At 41.5% G+C, this 23,721-nt stretch overlaps 2 protein-coding genes across 2 annotated transcripts in view; both read right to left on the reverse strand.

Moving 5' to 3' along the window:
* The window catches only part of LOC128487022 (complement C3-like), a 72,953-nt gene extending 67,338 nt beyond the window's left edge, over window positions 1-5,615 (reverse strand). Inside the window, exons 1-2 of the mRNA XM_053461570.1 lie at window positions 5,514-5,615; window positions 4,925-5,117 (exon numbers count right to left, since the gene is read on the reverse strand). Of these exons, the coding sequence (XP_053317545.1) occupies window positions 4,925-5,117; window positions 5,514-5,587 (267 nt within the window). The 5' untranslated portion in view covers window positions 5,588-5,615. The remainder of the gene's footprint in view (window positions 1-4,924; window positions 5,118-5,513) is intronic.
* Window positions 5,616-10,667: 5,052 nt separating this feature from the next.
* Window positions 10,668-23,304, reverse strand: METAP1 (methionyl aminopeptidase 1). Its single transcript, XM_053461571.1, has 11 exons — window positions 23,157-23,304; window positions 17,845-17,896; window positions 17,206-17,318; window positions 16,222-16,282; window positions 16,052-16,143; window positions 15,744-15,827; window positions 14,669-14,807; window positions 14,220-14,351; window positions 13,659-13,802; window positions 12,778-12,843; window positions 10,668-11,154 (listed from the first exon to the last, which is right to left on the reverse strand). The coding sequence occupies exons 1-11, from the start codon at window positions 23,268-23,270 to the stop codon at window positions 10,994-10,996; spliced, it is 1,158 nt and encodes a 385-aa protein (XP_053317546.1). The 5' UTR covers window positions 23,271-23,304; the 3' UTR covers window positions 10,668-10,993.
* Between the last annotated feature and the right edge of the window lie 417 nt (window positions 23,305-23,721).

Below are 23,721 nucleotides of genomic sequence, written 5' to 3' on the forward strand. Positions count from 1 at the left end.
CATTCGGGTAGTGAACAGGTTAGGGGAATAGTTCACCACACCTATGGTAGGTTCCCCTGGCCTACCTAGGTGCGGGCGTTTCCCGGCCTGCTAGGACAGTGTCCGATAAAGTGACCCGAGAGTCCACAGTAAAAGCATAATCCCTCCCGTCTCCGTCTGTTCCTCTCTCGATCAGAGAGTCGAGCGGCTCCCAACTGCATGGGTTCCTCAGATGGTTCGTTCGAGGGATCGGCAGAAGAAAACTGTGGTAAGAAGCGTGTAGTAGATCTCTCACCCTTGTCACGTAACTTCAAACTCTCCCGTTGTGCTTGCCTTTGGCGGAGACGCAGATCAATTTGGGAAATATACGAAATCACGGAGTCTAGTTCTGTGGGCAAATCTCTGGCAGCAGTCTCGTCTTTGAGGGTCTCAGAAAGTCCATTCAGAAAGGCAGCCACTAATGCCTCATTAGTCCAGTTCACCTCTCCCATCAGGGTCCGGAACTCTATAGCGTATTCCAGAAGCGGACGGGAACCCTGACGGATGGTAAAGAGCGAATTGGAAGCAGTGGCCCTTCTACCCGGAGTATCAAATGCGGCACGTAGACTGGAAACAAATTCAGCATAGGAGCGCACTGTAGAGACGTTCCTCTCCCAAAGCGGTGAAGCCCATGCCAAGGCTTTATCCGTAAGGAGTGAAATGACGTATCCCACCTTGGCACGTTCAGTGGGGAAGGCATAAGGAGACAGTTCAAAGTGTATCTCACACTGGTTCAAAAAACCTCGACAGGTTGCTGGATCCCCATTGTAGCGTTGGGGTGGAGGCAGGTGAGCAGGAACCGTGGCCACTGGTAACGGCGGTGGAGTAGGAGCCGCCACAGGTTGAGGTGCTTGCTGCGAAGGATCAGTACGCTGAAGCAAGGTCTGAAGAGCTTGAGCAAATTGATCCAGACGATGATCCATCTCGTCAAGTCGAGCCTCAGTGGACCCTTGTCCTACCGAAGCGGGTCTCATGATGGCCTTCTGATTCTGTCACGACACAGCGTACAGAGGAGACTCCGTAGTCAGGTAGGACTGCAGGGATGGTCCAGAGAGCCGAGGTCAGGATACCGGAGAGCAGGATAAACGAGGAGCAAGCCGAGGTCAGGATACCGGAGAGCAGGATAAACGAGGAGCAAGCCGAGGTCAGGATACCAGAGATCAGAATAGTCAAAAACAAGCCGAGGTCAAATACAGGAATCAAGCAGGGAAACGCTATCTGGGTGCTAGCACAGGGCATAGACGACCATCAGAAGGCAAGGTCTTAGTGTTCTGAAGTCTCTTAAGTAGGCACAGGAAGTTAGGCACTAATTGGAGATCTCCCGCCAAAATTTCAAAGTGCCGTTACGTCACTTCCTGCGCGGCCATCTTGTGGTTGGCGATTGCGTAATCGTCCTATATAAGTAGATGCAGTTTCCTCGGGCGCCACTAGGTGGCGTGAAGAAGAACGCGTCCGGACACCAGAGCTGGACCTGTGAAGCTGCTGGGAACGCAACGTGGAAGAGGTAAGTTCCCCTTCCATCTGCAGCGGCTGTCTCCGCTGTGCAGAAGCGGGGGGTCTCCCCCTTCTCCGCGGCGGCTGCGCCTGCCCTGCAGAAGCGGGGGGTCTCCCCCTTCTCCGCGGCGGCTGCGCCTGCCCTGCAGAAGCGGGGGGTCTCCCCCTTCTCCGCGGCGGCCGCGTCTGCTGTGCAGAAGTGGGGGGTCTCCCCCTTCTGCGCGGGGACCGAGGTTGCCGTGCGGGAGCAGGGGGTCTTCCCCTACCTCGCGGCGGCTGCTGCTGCCGTTCAGAAGCGGGGGGTCTCCCTCTTCTTCGCGGCAGCTGCGGCTGCCGGACCGAAGCGGGGGGTCTCCCCCTGCCTCGCGGCGGTTGCTGTTGCCGGCCGGGGGACCCAGCGGATCTCCCTGCCGGTAGCGTGACACTTAGCCTTAATTCTGTGTATAGAACTATGTCTGTAGAACTGTGTCTATTGACACAATTGGATTTTTTTTTTATTTGGGAAGGGCACTGGTAGGATACATAGGTCTTATTCAACCTTATGAACTAAGTCCATCAATTTCAACCCTTTTACCTAACCTTCCTATTCTTGATCCAAAAGAAGGCAAAAACCCCCAAATTAAGCTACTTTGAATTCTGCCATCAGGGGAAAAAAATCCTTCTTGACTCCAAGAGGCGATCGGATTTCTCCTTGGATCAAGAAGCTCTAAGATATTAATGTTATTCTATTTATATCCCTGTATGTCATGCCTTTCTAAGAAAATACCGAGGCCCCTTTTGAAGGTATCTAATATATTGGATAATACCACCTTCCTTGGAATTGAATTCCATACCTTTATTGTCCTCACTGTAAAGAATCCCTTCCTTTGTCGTCTATGAAACCTGTGCTCTTCCAGTCTCAGAGGGTGACCTCATGTTCTTTGTATATTTCTTTTAATGAACAGGTCACTGAAGAGCTCTTTATATTGGCCCTGCGTATATTTATATAATGTTATCATATCCCCTCTGAGACACCGTTTTTCTAGCTTATATAATTTTAACTTTTTTAGTCTCTCTTCATAACTAGTATCTCCCAATCCCCTTATTATGATCAGTAAAGACACAGTTAGCCTCCTACTTGATATCCTGATATGTTAAAGGAACAGTATGTAAAAAAGTTCTTTCATTTGCATTCATCTAATTAAAAAAATATTAAATAATACTCACCTTAGGGAGAAGCTGCAGTGCTGCGGCTCCCTGCCCCAGATTTCACACCACTAATTGGCTGCTTGTAGCGACAAACCACATGTATTCATACAAAGGTATGCCCGCATAAATTTGTAAACACTTGCAAATAAATTAACTGCCATAAACACAGATGTAAGCTTTTACCTCCTGAGCACTGGTGTAACTACCCAGCCCCTTGTTCCTGCCTCCTCATACCGATTCCGACCTAGACCACACGCTCAGGCTGGTGTAATTGTGTGTGTGTGTGTGTGAGCACTGATGTCTGTGTTTATGAGTGTCCAATTGTGTGTTTGTGAGCATGCATTGTGTTTGTGTGTGAGCATGGATGAGTAATTGTGTGTGTGAGCATGGATGTTTAAATGTGTATTTTTATTTTTTATCAGCACTTTATTGTGCTAAGAATGCAAATCACTATGTCCCTGCATTTATCTATACTGTGCACAAAAAAGGTGTACTTTGGGACTAGAGAGACCTAATTGTACATTTTATTAACACCATTTAGGCACTTTTATACATAACATAAAGGCTCAGAGGCAAAAATAAATTGACTTTGAAATAGTGCCATTTTATATATAACAGTAGTGTATCTATAGGGGAGGGGGCAAGTACAGAGGCCACTTCCCCTGGGCTGGTCTTCAGCGGACTGCCGAGGCAGCTGCACGATTGTGGGCTGCTCATCGGGCACCCCCGCGGGCTGTGCGCATCCAGGCACCATAAGCGCTGGTCTGGGGAGGAGGTGTCCGATGAGCAGGGCTGGTTGGGGAGATCACAATCACAAATGATACAGAGCGCCAGGATATGACTATATCAATAGCCGGCGCATAGTGATGAGGGAGCACTAAAGCAGGGGCCTGGAGTGACAGTCCTCACGCTCCCACCACAGGATGGAAGACTGAAGATGATGGAAGATGAGAAAAGGGGTCTAAGGGCTGTGTATATGTGTGTGTTTGTAAGCTGTGTGTGTCTAAGGGCAGTGTGTGTGTATGGGCAGTGTGTGTGTATGGGCAGTGTAGGTATTTGTGTGTTTGTAAGCTGGTGTGTGTGTATGTGTGTGTGTAAAGGCAGGGGAGCGTGAGGGCAGTGTATGTGTATACACTTGTGTATGGACAGGCTTGTGTCTGGGCAGAGTATGTGTATATGTGTGTTTATGGGCACGTGTGTGAAGGCAGTGTGTAAGGGCAGTCGTGTGTAAGGGCAGTGTATGTGTATATACTTGTGTGTTTGTAAGCTGGTGAGTGTATGGGCAGTGTGTGTGTAAGGGCAGTGTAGGTATTTGTATGTTGGTAAGCTGGTGTGTGTGTATTTGTGTGTAAAGCCAGGGTTGCGTAAGGGCAGTGTATGTGTATATGCGTGTAAATGGGCAGGTGTGTGTAGGGGCAGTGTGTATGGGGAGGTGTGTGTAAGGGCAGTGTATGTGTATATGCATGTTAATGGGCAGGTGTGTGTAAAGGCAGTGTGTAAGGGCAGTCGTGTGTAAGGGCAGTGTGTGTTAGTAAGCTGGTGTGTGTATGGGCAGTGTCTGTGTAAGGGCAGTGTAGGTATTCGTATGTTTGTAAGCTGGTGTATGTGTATTTGTGCGTAAAGGCAGGGTTGTGTAAGGGCAGTGTATGTATATATGCGTGTTAACAGGCAGGTGTGTATGTGTGTTTATGGACAGGTGTGTGTAAATGCAGTATGTAAGGGCAGTGTAAATAAAATAACCTCTGTAAAAAAAAATAGCTGGGGGGCTCAATTTTCCATTCTTGCCTCGGGCTAGCTACGGCTCTGATACCATTAAGTTTAATAAATTAAACTTGATACACTAAAAGGCTTAAAACAACATACCAAATTATTTGTTCCCAGGGTTGGAAGCCATGGAGCAATGATGTTTGCTAAACAGCAGTACTATGTGTTATAGTCTCTGTGTCTCTATAGCTGTCTGTGAGTTTGGTCTTGTACATTATGTAATTTCTACATAATATCTTGTCTGCTAAAACATAGTTGGAATGAAAATAAAAATTGGATATTATTGGAATTTATAATAAAAAAGTGATTCTAGTACAAAAATTGGCCTTAAACATACAGTTCTGTGGCAAAGTTCATAATGTGGCAGTCAAGCCAAAATATATATATATATATATATATATATATATATATATATATATTAACAAACACATTCTGAGTTCCCTCAATACAGATTACGTACTTTGATATGTGCTGTTGCCAAATAGTTGTTGGACTCATTAAGATGGGTGGTTGTTTTAAAGAGTTGTATGTCTTTCCTGGGAAAGGATTGCACAGTGACTTGAAGAGGAATATGCTTTTTATATCCATGCGCCTGTATGACAATTGTCTCCTCATTGCCAACTCTTAGGATGTTTGGAGCCATCATGCTGAAGCTAAGAAGCAGAACGTTTAAGTAGGCATTAGATCAGTAGACATATGCTTGCAAATAGATAAATGATTCCAAAGATTGAATTTCCAATTATCTATTGTTAAATTAGTGAAATTTCTTTAGAATTTAATTACACTTTGAAATATACATTTACAGGGTTAGCTCAGCCCTTCATGCTGGAGAAACATGTTAGCGGTGGCTCTTCATAATGAAGTTAAAACCATAAATCTCCTGCCACCCATCCTCTTGATGAATAAACCCCATTGAGCTAATTACAGCAGTGCTAGTGTTATGGGGTAGCTTTGGACAAGCTATGCTGTAACATGTTAGAAACAATTAATGTCCCTTTGAATATGCAATCATATGACCAATATAGAGATAGATAAAAAAAGATACGTACAACTCAGCACCCAATGATATGTGGATCCATAGCAATATGTAGAGCAAAGGTATTGAGATACCTAGTAGATGCATAGTCTTGCAATGAATCTTGCAAACTGAAATACTTTTTCCAAAACACGTATTTTATAAAAGGTAGTGCCAGAGCATGGATGTGGGCAGAGGTCATGTTTTTTTAGTCAATGTTTGTATTCTGTTAAAAAAAAAATCTAGATTCCCGTAAAAAAAGGTATAACCTTTATTCAAGGTCCTACTACATTTATTGAGTAATACATGCAGTAATAAGCATTCACCAAAGAGCAGTATTGAGTGACATACTGAATAATGCCCCTCCTTGAAGCCGACCCTTATTGTCAATTTTGAAATAGAATAAGTCATATATATTCATTCATGTCCCATGTTTTTCATGGTGCAAATACAGTGATGACTCTTGCTAATCAATGAATTAATGAATGTTAAAAGGAATAACTTGTAGCTATTAGAAATAGTACACAATGTTTATTTGCACCATGACCTTGGTTTGTCTAATAAGTTTCTCAGAGCCAACATGCCGTTCTTTTCGATCTAGACACCTTGTGGTCGGTAATGCAAAATCATGCCAGCAAAATTCTGTGTTCAGCAGTGCCTTTAAAAGCGAGCACTCGCTAGGCACCTGTCTGCCAATACATCTGCATACAGCATCCTTGTCCACCCATCTCTCCAGCTTCTTTCCTGCAAGATCAGATCTTCATCTGCATAGAAAAGCAACTGGTAGTTTACCCCTCCATTCTAGGAGGTAGAAGCCATTGTTAATGCACACATGCAATAAAGCAGCCCAATTAGTACATTCATTTGCACCACTGCCAGCCCACTCCATTGGCGACACACTCTGGGATGCAGCCTGGCCAGATAATCTTTTGTGTGTTTTGCACTGCTTCATAAACAAAAAGGCCCACTAGGGAGAAGATATACAACACCCCAAACCTTTACCCACCTTGCCACACCTTTAGCTCAGCACAGCTGATGTGGTGGACCACATCGAAATGGAGATGACGTGTTGGGGCTCTACACTGTAGATGCTTGATTCAACCATTTGCCTTGGAGCTGCACCACCAATGCAACAGAAAGGAAGTACTGTCACATCAACATGCGTTCAGGTGTGAGAGGGCTGGCAAATGGGGGCAGATCACGGGTAAAGACAGCAATATTTGTGTTTCAATTGGCACTTCATAACGCATTGTTAAGTTGATGACATGACCCTCTTGATATCTCTCATTCCTAATTATATGTTACGGAGGGCCAGCAAAGCTCTTTGTGTATGTCTTTCTGAGATACCCATGCTTGACGTACAGTGGATATAAAAATGCCAGGGTTTTGCAGTTGAATTGTTCATGTTATAGATCACATTACAGGTGGAAAAAGTTCTGACATGATTTATCTTTGTCTCATTCTTTAACATCACAAGAACCTGGCATTTTAACAGGGGTGTGTAGACTTTTTATATCCACTGTAGTGTTTTCTAATGCTGTATTCCTGCTGATGTACACTTCACAATACACTGCCGTTCAAAAAAATAGAACAGTACACAATTTCATTATTTTAAACAGAAGGCATAGGCTGATCAATATCTGAGTCTTTACAGCAGGAAAAACAGGCAGACCAGATGCTGTCAAACTCTATATTTATATGTACAGTTTCTTAACTATATTTTAGTTACTTTTGCTTTCTGAGCCCCCTTCATTTTTTCCTTCTTTTGTCCCCATATTTCCCCTAATTCTCACATTTATTTCTGTCCAGGCCTAGCATCATGTAAGACTATACTGGCTAACGTCATGGTGACCTTACACAATTTGCACATCATTCCAGGTTTTAAAATTAGACAAAGTACTTTTTAAGCACAAAAAAAAAAATATTTGTGCTGCATGTACATTAAGGTAATTGCTTATTACTGTTTCTGAGAAAGCTCTTGTTTTGACACCAGTCTTCTTTATTTCCTACTACGAATGTAGAAAGGGACTGTACTTTATTTGTAGGGCTGCAACTAACGATTATTTTAATAATCGATTAGTTGGCCGATTATTTTTCCGATTAATCGATTAATCGGATAAAAAAAAACAATATGCAAATTTTTCGTTTATTTAAAAGAATTTAATGAACTGGATGTTAAAAAACAACTTAAAATTTACATTAACATTCTTATTTTGTTATGATGTAATAAAAAACAATATTTTCAAAGTACAAGAACCCAAACACAATATTTATGAAACAAAATAACCCCAAACATTCTGAAAAGAGGTGGACTATTACTGTTCAAGAAACTTTGCCCCAGCACTTTGCACTTTGCACCCAGCACTTTGCACCCAGCACTTTGCACCCAGCCCTGGCACTTTGCACCCAGCACTTTGCACCCAGCACTTTGCCCCAGCCCTGGCACTTTGCATCCAGCACTTTGCACCCAGCATTCAGCACTTTGCACCAGCACTTTGCACTTTGCACCCAGCCCTGGCACTTTGCACCCAGCACTTTGCACCCAGCCCTGGCACTTTGCACCCAGCACTGGCACTTTGCACCCAGCACTTTGCACTGTGCCCCTGCACCCAGTCTCTAACTCTGCCCTGCACCCAGCCCTGCCCCCACATTCTGCCCTGCCCCCACACTCACACTCTGCCCTGCACCCACTCTGCCCTGCACCCACACTCACACCCTGCCCTGCATCCCCACCCCCACTCTGCCCTGCACCCAGTCTCCCACTCTGCTCTGCACCCACACTCACACCCTGCATCCCCACCCCCACTCTGCCCTGCACCCAGTCTCCTGCCCTGCACCCCCCACCCCCACTCTGCCCTGCACCCCCACCCCCACTCTGCCCTGCACCCCCACCCCCACTCTGCCCTGCACCCACACTCACGAACCGCTCTGTGCGAATGGAGCCACTCGCACAGAGCGAACCGCTCTGTGCGAATGGAGCCACTCGCACAGAGCGAACCGCTCTGTGCGAGTGGCTCTGTGCGATCCGTGCACATAGACATGAAGAATACTTACCTCCGGAACGCGTCACATCCGTCACGTAGCTAAAAGAAGGCGGAGACTGCAGAGCGTGTAGCAGAAGCGGGGAACGCTCGCGGAGGTAAGTAAAAGGAGCCGAGTGCTCCAACAACGAATTGATCACTCGATTAATCGATAACGGAAATCGTTATCGATGATTTCCGTTATCGATTATTATCGATTTTATCGATTCGTTGTTTCAGCTCTATTTATTTGTGTTGTGCCCTTTTGTAAATACGGAATTTAAATGAACACCATTTTGTATTAAATATCCATGTTGTTGTAGACGCTTTTGCCAACGTAGACAAGTCTTGTTAATGATTTCTTTCTCATCCTTAAGTAACGAGGTAACATATGTTTACCTGTCTGTATGCTAGGAAGATATTTACTCTTGTGTAAATTAGAACTTTTACCTTAGTCTATGTTTGATGTGGATTAGTTGTACCCACTATATGCCGAGTGTTACATTTTTCTTTGTGAAGGTTTTGTAGCAGTCTTCCTGAAATAGGTTTTAAACCCGCTCGCAACAATGAATACATTGAGAAGTGACTGAGAACGAACACCTTGTGTGTGTCTGAATTATTTACTTCTCCCAGATATCTGCGCTTGCCACTCTGAAGGTTCTGCAGATTTACTCAAGAGCTCCTGGGAGGCTTTCGGCTCAAGAGAGGTGTCCCCCATAAGAGGAGGGGCGAAACATTTTCACCTTTTCCATAAAACCTAACCAAGAGTGTTTTTATTCCAGGTTTCTATGTTCAACAGTTACTGATGAAAGCATGTTTCCCATAACCTCCATAATATGGAGATTCCGGGCCTGCGGAAGGCCGCTCAGTTTCCATGAGGTGAACTTCCTGTAAATCACTTATACCGCTTGGTAAACAAAAAGCACACGCTATAGGCACTTTCTGTAAATTAAGTTACTTATGTTACAACCTGCCATAGGGGACTGCGCACTGAAAAGGAAACTTATTAGAAACAGGGGGAAAATGGTCATGACGCATTCATACATTAAAGCCAAACAGCGAAATTCATACACATCTACATACATTCACAGATTTGAAAAATGGCAAAAAAAAGTAACTAAGATGACTGTTTAAGTCACATTGCTTTTAATATTAAACATACATATTATTTTGTTTAAAAGCCTAATGGTAAAGCTTTCATCAACCTATATTTCAATGTATTAAGATCTGCCTATGACAAACACAACGGCTCTGTATCCTCTTTCAGGTCACTTTAATGAATTGTCAAAAGTAATTATATGGCATAGAAAGGGCCACCATAACAGCAATATACATCTGAGGCACTCCGGAAAAAAATATGTTCCTTGCAAGTCCAGAGGCACCCACGATACAGTGTGAAAAGATAAAGCCGCAGAAAGAGGACAACCTAATCCAATGGTGTATGTGATCCACCCCAAAAAAAGAAAATCCCAATTGAAATTTTGCTTAGGTGAAAAATAAGTGATTCCTCTTAACTCCCCCCCCCAAAAAAAAAAAACCAGTACAAGCTCATCATTTACTTCGTCATGCACATCAAGTGTTGGTCTAATCAAAATTTAGAAGGCAATAACCTATCTATGCTCCATAGCTTCTTAAAAGTTATTGCCGGTATACAATAGGATACATGGACCAAATCCTTGTGTTCAAAAGCTTGGGTGTAACAGGTGTATTTGTGCATGTATGGGTTACTTGGGATAATTGGGAGTGAAGAATAAAATACAGAGCCAACAAAGCCACTTCCAATTCTGAAGATGTTGGTGGCCTAAAAAATATTGATATCTCAACTCAAAACAGCTCTTCAGTATTTTAAAGTTAAAGGCACCAAGATAACACAGAAGAGATGAGCCAATCAACAGAAAATTGAGAAAAAAACTTTTCTTTTTTTTTTTTTTTTTTTGAACATGTTACATAACTCATGGGTGTTTCTCTGGTACCAAACATGACACACTTAAGGTGTAACAGATGAGAACTATGCATTTAGGCAAGTTTTCTTCACAACACTGAATGCACTTCAGTGGTTATCAATAATGACTAATCTGCAGTGCCAGAAAGTATAAGAAACACCAAAAAAAACAAACATGTCCTATATTAAAATATTTGCTGTGGAGGCAACTGGTGTATTTGGCTTCATGAGAAAAAAAAGCAAATGACACGTGATGAAGGACACTACATAGAAAGGACAACTACAGAAAGTACAAACAAAAAGAAAAATGCGAATGTGGCAAAGCAGAGAACTGCATTTTAACGGATAAAGGCCTGGTTTTTCTATCTCACAACTCCTGTAGGTTCTTCAATATGCAATTAAATTAGCCTAAATGTTGTTTCCCTCTTTCGTCATTGAGAGCAGTGTATGATATGCGATAAAATCCCACTTCCATTCAAGGAATTTTTCTTGTGAAAAAGCCTGATGCGTCGTATGAAGCAGGAGAGACCACCATTCAGATGCGCTCACAGGCTACATAAAAAAATGGGGGCGCCCATTTTCTTCCAGTCTCCGTGTAAGAATCTCACAGCCTGTCTCCGTCACTAAAAGGGTGTGTTCAAACTGTGCTGAACGCTTCCCATCTCTCGTCACCGCAGTCCACCCATCGGGCCATGTCTCATCTTGCCATCCTCCTGTAGAATGACAAAGTACAATCATTTTAATACAGGTATGATTCATTCATAAAGATAAATTTGGAAATCTCGGAAATACTAACATTCTTGTTATACAGTATAAGTATGCTATAAATAAAAGACTACTGTACACGGAGTTCTGTATTGAGCACTAGTTAGTTCACAGAAGTCCAGAAAACCCTGCTAAGGCTAATGGATAAAAAAAAAAATATCTCAGGAGGCAGAGAGAGTGGTTCACAAAAATGTCTTATTAATTATGCTCATGTAAAGGTTGTGAAAGCAACACACTTAATTCTTAAACTATGTCTCCCAACTCTTCCCAAAGGAAAGTATATTTACAGAAACGTTGTTAAAAAATTATTCAAACATTCCACTCATGTACACTGGGAGAAAAAGTGCCAGGACAAAATTAAAGTATAGCGATGACGAATGTTTTTTTTTTTTTGTCTGTCGTTTCCTGGTCTCAAGAAGATGATTCCTCTGTCTACCTAGGTTAGGCAGAAAACGTGCTTCTTACCGCCAGTGGGAATCACGCATCAAAAAAGAAAACGTGTGAGGGCAGGTATCGTGCACTATAAATGACAAATTATAAGGTAAGAACTCATTGTTTCCATGTCATTCCCAGTAGCAAGAAGAAGAAATATACCAAAGCACACGGATGGGGGGTCATTGCTTGAAAAACTCTCCAGCCAAACTCTTGCTCGGCAGAGGCTATGTTGAACTGATAGAAGCATGTAAGGTCTCCTACACCGTCTGCATTGGTTTAGTGCGAGTGCCCCTCCTGAGGTCAGGCTCTGGATCTGTCCTAGCTTCCGACTGCCAACTGCATCTGTTATTTTGATGGAGTGCAGTTCGGTGATACACTCTATATATCGATATTATCGATATTTTCTCTTCATGAAAAATGAGTGCGGACCACACACACACACACACACACACATTTCTGATAAAGTGGCCATTGCAGAAAAAAACCTGGACAGCTCTGTTCTAGAACTCGCTACCCTTTCTTTATAGAATCACCATTACTCCAGAGGGAGTGCTTCAAGGGCTTCCTACCCTGGAGATGTTCTCTGTTTCCTTAAGGACCCTTGGGATAAGCAATCAGGTTTCATCTTTTGCCTAGCCTTTGCTCATCTCTACAACAGCCCTAACACCTCCAGTGAGGTTATTTACTTTAATGAAGAAGGAAAAAAATATCTTTGAGGAGAACATACCTGCGTCCCACCCAGAATGGGGTTGTAAAAACAATGGGGATAAGAGGGGGGTTCTGAGAATTTTATAGCGTTCCTGATCTACCTGGAGAGGCACAACTATTTTCTTGTCTTTTTGCTCCCAGAAATGTCATGGAAACTAGACAGTTGAAGGCTTAGGTGCAATGAAAAAAAACTTTAAAGTAGTATTTAAACCGAAATCAGACAGGCATAAGACTGTCCATAAGAATGAAACAAAACTACAAACAGACTAAGGCAGGCTAGGTAGACCAAGTAGTAAATGAAGTAACTGCTGTTAGATAGCAACCAGTGATTCAGTAATCAGTAATCACTGAATACTAACTGCTGTAAAATCTCCACAAAATGAACATTTGCATAGCAAGCAAAGAAATATTAGGGTTGTCTTACATACCTTCACAGATCATTGGCTCAATTGTAAACACATGGCCAGGTTTCATCACACCGACAGCCTTGTTTTCTTTAAATAAGACAAAAAGTATGTATAAATGAGGAAATTCATAATTTAGAACTATTCAAAAATTACTAAAAACATTAAATAGCAAAGCCATTGAAGCTCCTTTCTCTGCAGCATGCCAACATTGTAAATCATTCTGCAACTAAAAAAATGGCAATGAAAATACCATTATTAGCTACCTGCCCAAGTTGTTTTTTTGTTTTTGCTCATATTTACAAAAAGGTATATGTAGACAGTCACAGCAAGATACAGAGGTTATGAATTAAGATGATAACGCAGTGATGTCAGAAAGAACTGTATTCCATGATTACATTATATTGATTCCACATGTAATGGAAAAAAATGAAGTCTAATTTATACAGGGTCAGCCATGCTCTTCCTGTAGCATAAACTCGCTGATGTTGGGTCTTCATAATGTGTAGCGAAGTCAAGTTGCTGAAACTCTTCTGCAGACTCTCCCTTTACTGAATAAACCCCAGAGTGTCTATGCTAGATGTAACATTTGGCAGAGTCTATTTTATGTACTAAATAAATATGTAAATGTATTAAACTATAAATCCGTGATCCGTTTGATGGATATAAATAACAAGTTCACCTTTTTAGTAAACCTTTTAAACATTTCTGTTTTTGCCTCCAAGTATTGTATCAAATCCTGACAATACCTCTTAATAAATTGCAGTCACTTAGACACAATTTGCCATGTTTACTTAGATGATAATTCATTTTCAAATAGAAAACGTCCAGTAGTAATGAAATGCAAGTCAGAAAACCAAAGGAAGAGAAAGCATAAGAACAGAGTAAATGTGGAGAAAACTTACTGGCGTAATGTGGTACATTTGGAGCAGTGTGGAAAAGTTTGTGAATACCGTGCCCACAATAGCTTCGAACAACAGAGAAACCATTTGCCTGCGCGTGCTTTTGGATTATGTTCCCCAGCTCTCTGTACCGGACACCAGGTTTTACTAGGGAAGAAATAGAGGGGGGGGGGGGTTGTACATTACAACAATGTTAATTTGTTAGGTTAACGAAAAGTGTGTATTGATCTGTCAAAAATTGCGAATATGTCCAAAGATTAAACTGGCCAGTTTGAATTTACTCCTTTTTCCCCTGCACTTTTTTCAGGCCAGAAAGAAAATAAAATGCTACCAATTAAAGCAACCTATATCATTCACAGACATTATTTAAGCCAACATCTGCCACACTGATGGGACAATGGGTAACACTGTCTTAAACCTTCTTTGGTGAGTAAAATATGGAATTATGATCTTAAAAAAAATTAAAAATAAAAAGATTTTAGCTGTCCGACATCTGACGCATTAACTGATTCTAGTATTCTATAGATTTTACCTCGCTGTGATGTGTCTAGCACTCTCACTCACCTTCATCGATCGCTTGCATTAGACATTCATAAGTCGTCTGAACAAGCTTTTTGGCTCCTTCCTCAACATCCCCAACATAAAAGGTTTCATTGAGGTCTCCGTGGTACCCATTGCGATATACCGTAATATCCACTGAAAGTCAAATAAAAGAAATCATTATTTTCTATTTATACAATGCCAACAATTTACACAGTGCTTCTTACAGTACATACATTCAAAGTGTATGACAAAACCAGACTAACACCAGACTAACACAAACAGATACATTTAGGTAAAGGTGTAAGTCATTGGCGTTGCAAACAACTTTGTATAAGAAAAGAAAAAATCCACTGAAAGCGTCTGATTTGTCAGCTTCACACAGTACCCCAAAACAGGGAGTCTAAAATGTAGTGAAGTAAAAAAATGGACACCAACATGTGTTAAGTGCCCTTTAATTCAAAGTACCGTACCATTCACAATATCACCATCTTGCAAAGGCCTCCTGTCTGGAATTCCATGGCAGATAACTTCATTCACAGATGTGCAGCAAGACTTTGGAAAGTTGTAATAGTTTAAAGGGGATGGGTAGAGGTTTCTTGAAATACATGCCTAGAAAATAAATGGCCAGACAACAATACGACATTTAGTCCTGGTCTTAATGAGTTTTTGTTCTGCAATTTCTTTCTGGGAAGCATTGGTACACAATTAGAAGGGATCAATGTATGTGTGGTCGTACAGCATTAAAGTGGTGTATAAATGAAAGGGAGGAAACCCAAACACACACACACTGTAGTGTGGGAATAAATCACTAACTTAACTTAGTTGGTTTCAATAATGCTTCCCTGACCTCCTGACCCATACCTACAAAGCCCTATAACACAAGAACAAGAAATCTCCTTCTTTGCTCAATGTGCAAGAAAAGTTATAGGGCCGGAATTCATGCTTCTATTATGTGGAATGCCCCCCCCCCCGCCAGAAATGTAATATCTCTTTATGAATAAATTCCGGTGCTGTAAACAATACTAGGTCCGCATTGACAAACGCTTGGTTTCTCTCATTTTGTTCCAATAAATTCTTTTATCGGTAGACCTGGAGGCTGCCATTGTCGTCAGTCATGTGATATTTTCACTGACTTTCCCTGCTCAAACACCACACTTAGATGATTCTTTATGGCAGTTGTTTAAAATGAGAAAGAAAAAAAAAAAGGAAAACATTTTTTAAACTATATTTTTAATTGGATACTAGTAATACAAAAATGGCGGGAATTGTCCTTTAAATGCACACTCTCACATGTAGGGTAAATCACTACTCTTACCTAAAAAAAACCAATTATAAATGTAACATGCTTTTCTACCACCGCACGGTAGTTTACATGAGAGAAGCACCCAAGAACGCAAATAGGACTTCTACTACAATCTGGCTGTGAAACGCGACCCGACATACAAATGTGAAACTACACAGTGCTAGGATTTTATAGTCCGTGCTTTTTTATATATTGAATGTGTGTAGTTTAAGACTAATACAAGTTATTAAGTTTGACCTTACCAAATGTACTGCATGGTCTATCTCTTCAGTAGTAACACCAGGTCTAATCATCATTGCAGCCACTTCCAAGACCTCTCTAGCAAGCTGAAAGGAAACATAGGAGACAGCTTAAATACACTGACCGAGTAACTGTACAACGGGTGCTTCCTCCTAATCCACCCCATTATGATCAGAGAAAACACACAAGACAGATAAAAAATCGAAATACGATTTATACAAATGTCTGTTGCTGCAAAATTCTGTAACATCGTTAAGACAGCTTAATGTCCTGGCAATAAAATCCATTTGAAATCAATTTGCAGTCTTACCCTGCACACAACTCGCATCCCTTCTATGTCTTCTGGGCAGAGGACTTTTATTTGCGAGGTACCTTTCAAGGCTTGCTCAGACTCAGATGTTCCTGGTGAGCAACAAAGAAAGTTAGACATTGAAGCATATAATAACCAAAATAAGCGATTTTAATTCTGCAATTTGTTACCTAAAGGATGATCAGCATAATCTGGTCTCTGGATATAGCTTGGAACTGGCCTCATTGGCATCTGTACAGAAGACAATAGGTGAATACGTTTAAGACACTGTTAAATGCCAATTCAAGTTCTATTCACAGAACTCTAGAAATCACATGTTTTATTTTTAGCCCAATAACTTTTCCCAATGGCTATACTTTAGTACTAAAAATACATAAGCTTGCCATTAATCCTAAATGGCAACAAAGAGGGGCAGCTTTACTTTTGGTCACATCAGAAATGTCCGATGTGAATGCTGAGCAGAACATTGGCGAGGATGCTTCAGTGACATAACTCTTAAATATTGAAGCCAGAATTGGAGAATATTTAACACTAAAAAAGGGAATTGTGTATTTATTAGAAACAAACCTTTTGTATGTTTTTTACCTGCCCTGTTGCAAATCAAAGTTTTACAATTGCACACACCCTCATGGTATTCAGACATCACATTTAATTTCCTATTTCATTTGGATAGCCACTTGACATGTCCAGACCTCATTAGACTCAATTGATGTCTACAAAACGTTTCTGGATCAAAGTTTCAAAAGTGGTTTTATCAGCATAGCAAAAAAAGGATTGTATGGCTGATCGGAGCATTTCATTGGTTATTATGGTAATAAGATGACCCGGATCAGTTTTCATACATAAAGCCCTTATTACTAATACTAAATAATGTTACTTGTGTAACATTAGTGTTATCATTCATGACATGTATTTCTGTATTTCTTCTTAATAACGTATTAAGTATTATTCATGATTTTGGTGAGGTCATGACATGTTGCGATGAGAGTCTATCTTTATTCAACAAAGGAAAACATTAAATGAGATAATGTCTCAAATTCTTTTGAAATTATATATATAATAAATAAAAGGAAGAGTGAACATGAAATGGTGTCATCCTATCCAAGGGAGATACCCATAACCCTGATTGATTAGTTTCCTGCTGCTGTACCTACCAATGGATAATGTGGTCTCAGTTTTCCAGTATACCGGTAACCTGGCCAAGGATCTGTGTTTATTTCTTCCTCCGCTGTCCATGGTGAAACTTCACGTTTGCCCTTGTCATCTTCTATATTACAATATAACAAAACAGAAGAAATATACAATTAATAAGTGTTGGCTCATGTGGGATTCTTGTTAACTGTCGGTAACTCATTAGGCCAACATTAAGATTCATATCACATGAATAGATGTCATGAATCAAGAAGACATATAAATCATAATAAAACTACTCCCATAAAGGGCTGCCACGGCGAGCTCGGGTTTCTCAGCTGTTGTAGTCCTTTGCACTTAACACAGCCACATAGTGAGTTCAACTATGTTATCTGCTACACATCAGCCCATGCAGCACATTTCAGCTGACACAGCACAGATCTTGTGTCACACGAGACACTTGCCTAAAACATTTCAGACTGAACTTTTAAAATGTCAGTCGCTGGCAGCTGTAAAGGAAGCAGCCAAAACAGTCTGTGGCTAAAAAACAGGTACTACTCTGCCAAGACAAAAAAAATACCCAATCACAAGAGGAGATCCATTTGAAGGCACAGAATAACAAGAAAGATGGAAACTATGCAATGGATAGGAGGGTCTCTTACTTGCTTTCTTGTGGAGCAGCTTGTGGGTTGCCCAACTTCCCTTGAAACATTCCTACAAAACAGACAACATATGTATGTCAAATTGTGCTTGTACAGTTCCTTTAACCTGCTCCTGCATGAAAGACAAACACAAGATTAACAGTTATAGTGAGCAAAACTGAATCTACGGGCATACCCAGCGTTAAGGACATTCACTTTAAGGATGCTCGCGAGTAAGGACGTTGTTGTAGCACAACCATTCCCGTTTACGTACGCTGCCTTAGTGAGAAGGGATTCATAACAGCATGGCGTCTTTTGAGTATTTTGTGGTGGAAATGACTTGGCTATTGCAGGGCAGGACATCCATTGATAAGAAGAACTACTACTTTTCTCACTTAATTACATTTTCATGCTCTCGGCCACATTGTGTATGTTAATGTGGGGTATGCCTATATCCATTTACTAGCTAGCCACACCCCAAGAACAAGGGGCCACAGCTGCTAAAAAAAAAAATAATAAAAAAAAAAAACAACTTTTTTAATCACACATTTCCCCATCATATAAACTAGTATCTTCAATCTTCCATTAATTATAAGATTAGAAACCAGCAACTGCAGGGCCCGCTACTCGATAAAGTATGCCTTTACATGCGTTAGTGTCATTGGCATCTCGTTTTTATTGAGTATTAAACATAACAGCTTACATGTTGGATATATCCATACATAACAGGGAGTTTACTTATACATTTAGTAAATGTAGAAATATACTGTACAGAACTGGGGAGAGAAAAAAAAAGGGTAGTTATTTTTGAGCCCTGCTTCATTTCTGAGTTGAAGTGGCGGAGTATGTTCTTGCCAAGGTTCCCACATTTGATTGTGTCTAGCCTTATTGAGATTCGTTGTCGCTGTTATGGGTTTCATTTTGTGTGCAAGTTGTAGAGTGCCGATTGCTTATTTGAAGATATTTAGCAATAATCTAGCTTGTTCATAGGTGACATTGTCTGGAACCAGTATTGGCAATACTTGTTCAGAGGCGATGGATTTTCGTGCAGGAAAGATCCTGCAGATGCCCTTAGACGTTAGTAACCACAGTGGCTGAAAAAGTGGGCACCTGTGTTTCCACAACCTCCTCCAGCACGTCTAAAGCTCCAGAGAATATCTTTGCCTGCCTCTTCAGTACCACCTGGGTGCCATCTTATTTAACTCAACGTGATTTGCGCAGGAGGAAGATTGCAAGAGTAGTCTAAATGCTTTGGTCCATTGTCCCACAGAAAATCCCTCCTCCAAGTCTCTTTTCCATTGAATCATATGCGGTAGTTTCTCTGGCTTTGTCTAACCTAGTAAGAAATTGTAACACAATGATATGTGTTTGGGTTTGGCCACGGGCTTGATGGAAAGGTTTACTATGATGTGGTATGGTTCAAGGAGAGCTCTTTCCTTCTGTTTAGTAGGATTCTCAGTTGTAGATATTTGCGTCACAACAATTAATTTACAATAACATTAAAAGTGAGTAATTGTGCTAAGGACCAAGCCCAGCTTTTAACGTATCTTCTGAGGGTTTTAATTCCTACGTTAAAAGGAATTGAACACGTGATCTGGATGTTTTGGCAACAGAATAAACTCATGTGTTAGCCATCAAATACTGTTTTTTAAATAAAAAAGGTATAAAAACATATCCCATTTAGGCTAGATTTCCACTTGTTTTTTTTTTTGCTAAAAACGCCCATAAAAACGCCAATAGCGCCACCTGGCGTTTTTTTAGTGAAAAACGGCTGCAGCCAGATGTTAGCTGTTCTTCAATAGGAAATCGCAAAATGCCATTTCCACTTGGCGTTTTTCTGTTTGGCGTTTTTTCAGTCCTCTTTGGCGTTTTTCTGCTTTTTTGGGCTCTGTGGCAGTTTTTAAAAATCGCAGCATGTTGACACTGGCGTTTTTTGCAAGAAATCTTGGCGTTTCTCCAATGGAAGTCTATGGGAGAGAAAAAACGCCATAAAAAAGCCATGTGGGTTTATTGCCTCGGCGTTTTTTATGGCGTTTTTTCCACAGTTACAATGCAGAGGATGGACCCAGTATCTGTGTGTCCTACGAGAAATAGGCTGAAAACAAACAGTTTCACACAAAACAAAGTCCTGGACTGGTTCATATTGAATTTTACACCATTTGGAACAAACATGCCATTACAAACAAACATACCCAACGCATCAACTGGATCCTGCGTGCCAAAAGCAACAGCAAACAATTTGCACCATCATTTGGGGCCAATCTTCCCAGAGGAGCAGACATTCGGAATAAAGCATGCCTTACAAACCACAGAAAAGAGACAAAAGGGTCTACCAAGTAAATGACATCAGGAGAGGGCAGATACTTGCCATTTATCCTAATCCCTTTTAGCTGGGTGAAACTTCTAACTTGTAAAGGCTGGAAAAACTGCCTAAGGTCAAAAAAAGCAATTTCCACAGAAAGGCTAAAACTCCAGAAAAAACTCCAGAAAAAACGCCAAAACGCAGGTAAATGCGGTGGCAGTTTTCTTGGCAGTTTTCCTGGCGTTTTTCATCAAGAAAAAAACGCCGGACAAAAACCCAAGTGGAAACCTAGCCTTAGTGAACTGTAGCTTCTGAAAGGAGGTGTGGATGCATGACCATCTTCTTTATACCTAAATAGGAAAGTAGGGCTTAATTTCCTTAATGGCATAAAAAAAAAGTTCTGTCTTTTGTGCTATCGTTCTGTTTAAAAAAAAAAAACGACATGGGAGTAATGTAATAGATCATATCGTACACCAGCAATATAAAACTGCTCAGCTTTCATCTATCACCCTTTGTAAAGGTTAGGCATTCAGAGCAGGGTGAACCAATGCGGGGTTGTAGCCAAGTGCCACCTATGCCAGGCTCATTAGGACAGACCATCACCTTTGGCTTGTTAAGGTGTGCAGACATAAGCTAATAAGGCCCTGTATAACTGGAGGGTGTATTGGGCATCATATATCCATATACAAGACAAGTTGTTCTAAAATTTTTGATGCAATAACAAGAGATCCTACCACCCGCTCGTTACAGGTTTAGCATAGCTTTCATTTCATCATTGCCCTCAGTTAATGTTTTACCAGCCTATACCAAATAAACAAGAATTGTTCTTTTTATTCAGGATAGGGGTAATACAAAAAGTGACGTCCAGAAAGGATCAACATCAAATCGGAAGACGACTTTATAGATTTACAAACGTGTTTTGCTGTGAAAAAGCAGTTAACATTTAATGGTCTCATTTAGTTGTTAATCACCATGATTTCATTGATGTAGCTAAGCTAATAAAGAACAAAGAACTGGTAAAGTAGAGACCAGCAATTCTCCCAAGTATTGTCTGACTCAGATTAACTTTGCATTCAACAAAGGAGGAACGTTATGCAAAAGACAGGGTGCGGTAAAAGGAATTAGTTCTGATAAATCACATTTTCTATTAAACCAGCATTAAAAACCAACAGACAAGTGATATTTATGGATTTCCCCAACCGCTGAGACAATATCCCTTAATGGGATTCTCCAGCCATCATATGCACCTTAATGCATAGGACAGCTGTGAGGTCCCTATAAATTTTAGTATAGTAGGTTAAAAAAGACTTCAGTCCATCAAGTTCAACCTTTCACACATACCTAGTTCTAAAGTTGATCCAAAAGAAAATTTTAGTGATGTCTCCCTTACAAATGCATGAAGAGATTCTTTATAATATATTTACTCTTCCGCCACTACCTAGTTATTTGACATGCAGGAGATGTGTTTCCTGACACGCAAGATATTTCATGCCGGTCAGATCCAGCTCTGAGGTAACAAGACATCCATATTGACTGTCAGTCAGCTCTAGTACTGGGGTAACAAGACCCCTATTCATATGCGCTGAAAGAGCTGCCATAGCTTTCATGGAAGCGTTTTCCTGCCACTAATTGGCCGCTTCAAGCAGCCTATCGGTGGCAAAGAATGTCTGGATACGGAGGGGACTAGAAGCTGCTGCTTCTCCCTATGGAAAGAACTTGTTGTAACACTATAGTGTCCCTTTAGGAGTCCCGCGCTGCTTCCAGAACCTCGGTTGGTGTGCCAATATTGCAGTATTTCACAAGAACCGTGCAGTATTCAGAGGCTCTTACATTAGCAATGCTTTCTTCATTTGGATCCAACGCTCGAATATACAGCAGCACTGACACATATCCTTCTGACTCCTGGTCATAACATATTACTCAACAGATGTGCTTCGATGTAGACATTTCATGTTTTATTGTAAAGTCGATATGCTAAGATTTATTAATCGGCAAAAGGAGATTAGCCTTCTTAACACATCCCACTCGTTGTAGACGTATGAAGAAAAAACATGCTATGAGACCAAAATTGAATGGATGGGTACCGTGATACTCTATTATACTGAAGCACCTTGTATCAGGTGCACCAGAACGATTAACTGATAACAGAAAAGCAAAAAGATTCTCTATTTCGAACGGTCCAATTCGAAAGGCAGCGGCAACAGTGAGACTTACTCATTTTCATCCGCATAATAGTTATATGATATATTACAATGAATCAAAGTCTCCCAACAAAAAATAAATAAAGGTTATTGCGAAAACAATCTCATAACATAAAAATCAACACAACCACCGGTTTATCCGTACAGATATTGCATTCACAGAACAGAGACTACTTTAGGATGCTTAACCGGGACCTGCAGAGAAGAAATTATCTTCTGTACCATATCCAGGAGCAAGTGAACATAACACACGCACATATGACTTCATAAAAAGCCATGCTCTGCTCAGCGAGGAATGAATGATGTCATAGTCTGGCGGTATAGCATCTACGCTATTTCGGTCACCCGGGAATAGCAACTTTTCTGCTGTATACCCTAATGTTCTCTGTGCAGTGTTGCCATAGGTAGGCAGACCATTACCTAGTGCTCTTGTCATCCCTTCCAGGACACAATGAGTTAATTTTGGTCGACCATCTTCCCTGTAGTTTCCATAACTATCACATAAAATGGATGTGGGCGACGGATGATGTCAAGAGCCATAGACGTCTGTCCCTCAGCGGGCTATATTTATAATGGACAGCGGTGGGGTAAAGTTCTAAATGTGGAGCGATCACTATGGAAACCATAGAAACGTTCCTTCCGGTTACATATTACCCCAGTACCGCTATGGGGTAGTTATTTTGGTCCGATGTCCATGAGTGTCACCTGTTAATCGGTGCGGTGTGACGGGGCTGGGGTTGCACATGTACGGTGAGCAGCATGAGGCACACGTTATGAACATGCCATAGCGGGAGATTACCGGGTAGGGGCCTTCACTCTATGGGGTGTACCTGGGAGCAGAAGTAGGAGCCCTGGATGCCCAGCTTGATGCATGTTGGGCACTGCAGCTTGGCCTCGCTGGCGCAGTCCTCGGTCTCACACACTCTGCTCTCCACCGCCGCCATGCTTCGCCCGGCTGCACCCACAGGACGGCGGGGAGGAGACAGGGGGCCGGTCCTATGCCTGTGGAGGTAGGGCTAGCGAGCATAGGGTGGCCTTACGACGACATGACAGGAACATGCGGGTGTTGCTCTGTTCAGCGGCTGTGTGTGCGCGCACTAGGAGAGCCCGCTCAACCCTTCAGTGACACGGCCAGGCCGGGATACAGGGGTCGGCACAGGCGCAATAAGGGAGTCCCTAAATTCAAGCAGAGCTGTGCAGAGCGGCTGTCGTTATATTAGTCCCACTGTAGGAGCGGTCATATGCGTGACAGGATTGTTATCTGTATCAGAAAATAGAAGTGCAAATACTTATTTTTATTATTATATAAAATATTGTATTTTTTTTTATTCACTTATCGGTGATTATAATTATAAGGGGAGGGGGACTGCTTGTGCCGATAGATGGGCGTGGTTA

This window comes from Spea bombifrons, chromosome 1 (genome assembly GCF_027358695.1).
Source record: "Spea bombifrons isolate aSpeBom1 chromosome 1, aSpeBom1.2.pri, whole genome shotgun sequence".
Lineage (NCBI taxonomy): Eukaryota > Metazoa > Chordata > Amphibia > Anura > Pelobatidae > Spea > Spea bombifrons.

Excerpts from the sequence above, each read along its gene's own strand:
- METAP1 (XM_053461571.1), bottom strand. The coding sequence starts at position 23,270 with ATGGCGGCGGTGGAGAGCAGAGTGTGTGAGACCGAGGACTGCGCCAGC. Across the intron at positions 16,144-16,221 it reads TTATGCTGATCATCCTTTAG|GAACATCTGAGTCTGAGCAA; the intron begins GTAACAAATTGC and ends GTTGCTCACCAG. Across the intron at positions 11,155-12,777 it reads TGAGCCAATGATCTGTGAAG|GAGGATGGCAAGATGAGACA; the intron begins GTATGTAAGACA and ends GTCATTCTACAG.